At 36.9% G+C, this 3,326-nt stretch overlaps 1 protein-coding gene across 1 annotated transcript; it reads right to left on the bottom strand.

Moving 5' to 3' along the window:
• On the bottom strand, positions 1 to 3,210 carry T552_03718 (hypothetical protein; the record flags this gene model as incomplete). The annotated part of the gene is made up of 1 exon (XM_018372067.1): positions 1 to 3,210. One exon carries the CDS (start codon positions 3,208 to 3,210, stop codon positions 1 to 3), a length of 3,210 nt encoding a protein of 1,069 aa, XP_018224157.1.
• Positions 3,211 to 3,326: the final 116 nt, after the last annotated feature.

Here is a 3,326-nt window from a genome sequence, read left to right as displayed (position 1 = left end):
TTACATCATCCCCATAACAATCACTCCCAACAACATTATTTTAATCATATCAGGGACTCTTATTTTCATCCCATCATTTGGTTTTACATCTTCTTCTCCTTCTTCTCCTCCTTTCTGTGTCTCTTTGGTTGAATCGGTGGTACATTTGGTAGGCTTGCACTTGCGCATCGAGGTCAACGTCACTGTAGACGTCACTGTCGACGTACTCGTTGTCGTACTCGTATGCAATGACGTACTCGTCACCCATGTATCTGTTGTTTGTATCATTGTACACTCTTCTGTTACTTTTCCTCCACCTATTGTCTTGGTTTCTGTAACAGTTTTCGTACCGGTCTTCTCATCAGCCTTGTCATCAGTCTTTGTTTCCATCTTTGTTTCCGTCTTCGTTTCTGTCTTCGTTTCTGTTATTGTCTCTGTATGATGAGGCGCAACTTTTAATGCTTCCAGTTTACATAACTCTTCTATTTCTTTACAAGCTTGTTTAGTATCTGGACAATCCTCTTTAAAACCGCAATCTAGTTGTAAAGCTTTACATTCTTCTTTTAATTCCAAATACAATTCCAATGCTATCGTCGTTGCATCAAATGCTTTGACCTCTACTTCTGATACTCCTTCTACATATGCTCTTTTAACAAGTCCAAGTTTTGCATTATTCTTCGTTCCATCTGCTGTGCCTGGTGTTCCACTTGATGTAGAAGATGATTCTGGTGATGAAGGTGGCCCTTGTGGTGATGAAGATGATCCTGCTTCTGGTGCTGCTGGTGCTGCTGGTGGCTGTGCTGGTACAGAACCACTGCTATTCTGCGCACTTGGCGTTACAGTTTGTTTAGGCCTTGATAGCAATAAGCTAGCTTTATTTCTGGATTCTTCTGCTGCCTTTTTGAGCGCATCATATTCTTCTTTCTTGACCTTCAACTCTTTTTCCGTTTTCTCCAGATCAGCTTTTAAAGTAGGACATCTCTTCTGTACTTTTTCAACTAATTTTTTGCAAAGTTCTTGGAAAGTGTTATCTTCACATTTACCAAGCAGAGTTTCGAATGTTTTATTCTTTTGCAACTCAGTGCAACGCTTCTTCAATGCTTCTTTACATTGATTATCCTCCTTTAAATTGCCTTTCAACAGATGAGTTAGCTCCTCCTTCGCTTTCAACTTTTTAAAAGTTTCACTGCATTTTTCTTCGAGTTTGTCACAGTTATGATCATTGTCATTGCCATTCTCTTTTTTCAACTGATCTGGACAATTCTTCACAAGTTGATGACAATGTCGGCCCCATGTTGTGCAGAGTTCTTCAAGTGCTGTTTCATCTTTATTTGCTCCTCCAATTTTTCCTACAATTCCTTCATTCTTGATGTTTTCTTTTAAATATTTACAATCTTGACTTGTGTGGAATACCATATAACTACATGTTTCTTCTGGTAAAGCACATGAAACACTAAATGAATTCTTTCTCCTCCTATATAAAGCATTACATTTCTCATGCAATGCCTTTGTACAATTTTCCTGAATCATTAACGAATCATCCTTTTTTTCTAAAAATACTTTTCTAAATCTTTCTGTAACGTCAAAATATTCACAGCGTCTTTTCAATGTTATACACTTTTCTAAATTCAATAATGAATCACTACCAAGTTCATCACACTTCTCCTTCAATTCAAGACAATCCTTTTCTAATGGAAAATCCCTTTGATCATCTAAAAGCGCACCCAACTCTTTGGATTGAAGAAAAATATCATTTGAAAGCGCATAACATAATTCTTTAGGATAAAGACATCGTGGAAGATATTTTTTATCAAGTTTTGTACAGTTTCCCACTACATATTTTTTACAATCACCAGGATCGCTACGATATCTTACAAGACCAAGATTTCCCCTCAATTCCTTTTGAAAGAACTTATTCAACATCCTGTCTTGTCCCTTTTTATAGCACGCTGCTCTTGCATTTTGACATGCTTGATCAATCTTATTCGTACACGCCTTTTCTAAATAAAAACATTCCGACTCAAGTTCTGCACACTCTCCTTTTATAAAAAAGGTTGGAAGCTGTCCCCACAATAAAAGTTCTGATTCTTTATCTTCTTTAAACTCCGTAGACAACCCTTTCAGATGAAGATTTAATTTGAGTTTTGTACATCTTTCTTTTACATTTACATCTAGTAATTCTTTGCATTTGTCGTTTTTCTTTCCATCATTGCATAACTCTTTCAAATTATGATCCAAATACTTAGAAGCATCACATTTATTTAACGCTTCGGTGCATTTCTTTTCTGGTTCCGTCTCCTTCTTATCTCTGCTCAACAGTAGCAAGAGATCTTGCAGAAATTTTGTACCTGACTTCCTTGGTAGATCCACTCCTGATTTTCCAATAATAATTCCTTCTTTTTCAGCCTTTTTATACACATCTTCCAACCCAATACTTCTTAACAACGACGCCTTCGGCTTGACCGGACTAGAATCAGATTCCGGCGCTTTATATGTGATTCCTTTTTCCTCGCATTGCTTCTTATCCTCATCACACATTGGTTTATCACACGCTTCTCCGTAAAAATGACATTTCTCAAGTCTTTCATGACAATCTTTTTCGAAATCTTTCGCCAATTTTGTTTTTAAAGGCTCGCAAACATCCTTCAATTTTTCTTTCAACGTTTCACATGTTTTACTTGAATTAAGGCAGAAAGACATCAACTCGTCGCTTTCTCGGCTTAACACTGGGCAAACATCTTTCATCTTTTTTTCACATTCACCATTTTTAACATCCTTTCCGAGCGCCCTGAAAAGGAGCTCCTCTGCCACCTTTTTACGCTTCAATTCGTAACATCCTTCCCTCAACTCGACACAGTTACTCTTAAGATTAGTTGGGTCTGCTTCTTCTAAAAGTATACATTTTTCCTCATGTTTTTTACAATCTTCATCTTTTATATCTACCAATGTATCAAGTTCATCTCCAAAAGCTTCCAATTCTTTTTCAACTTTCTCTTTCAGGGTTTTGCATTTTTCTCCTCGTTTTGCTTCATCACCATCACAAAGTCCTTTAACTTTATCATTCACACTGAATTGACCATCTATTTTCTTCAACTCTTCACAATATTTCTTGAGTTCTTCTTTGCATTTATTTTCATCTTTATATTCCTTCTTCGCAATGAAAGCCAAAAGGTGTTTCTCATCAATGTCATCCGCTACTACTGCTGCTTGCCTCTTAACCGGCCGTGCCATTGCCACCCCTTTGTAGGGAGTTTAAACTATTGTTTCTAAGTTGGATGTGGGCAGGTGAGTGAAAAGTTAGTTATTTTGAAATGATTTTTTACGACAAACTTGAACTCGTTCTTATC

Source organism: Pneumocystis carinii (genome assembly GCF_001477545.1).
Source record: "Pneumocystis carinii B80 chromosome Unknown supercont1.35, whole genome shotgun sequence".
In the NCBI taxonomy this organism is placed as follows: Eukaryota; Fungi; Ascomycota; class Pneumocystomycetes; order Pneumocystales; family Pneumocystaceae; genus Pneumocystis; species Pneumocystis carinii.
This window is presented reverse-complemented; position numbering and strand designations above follow the sequence as displayed.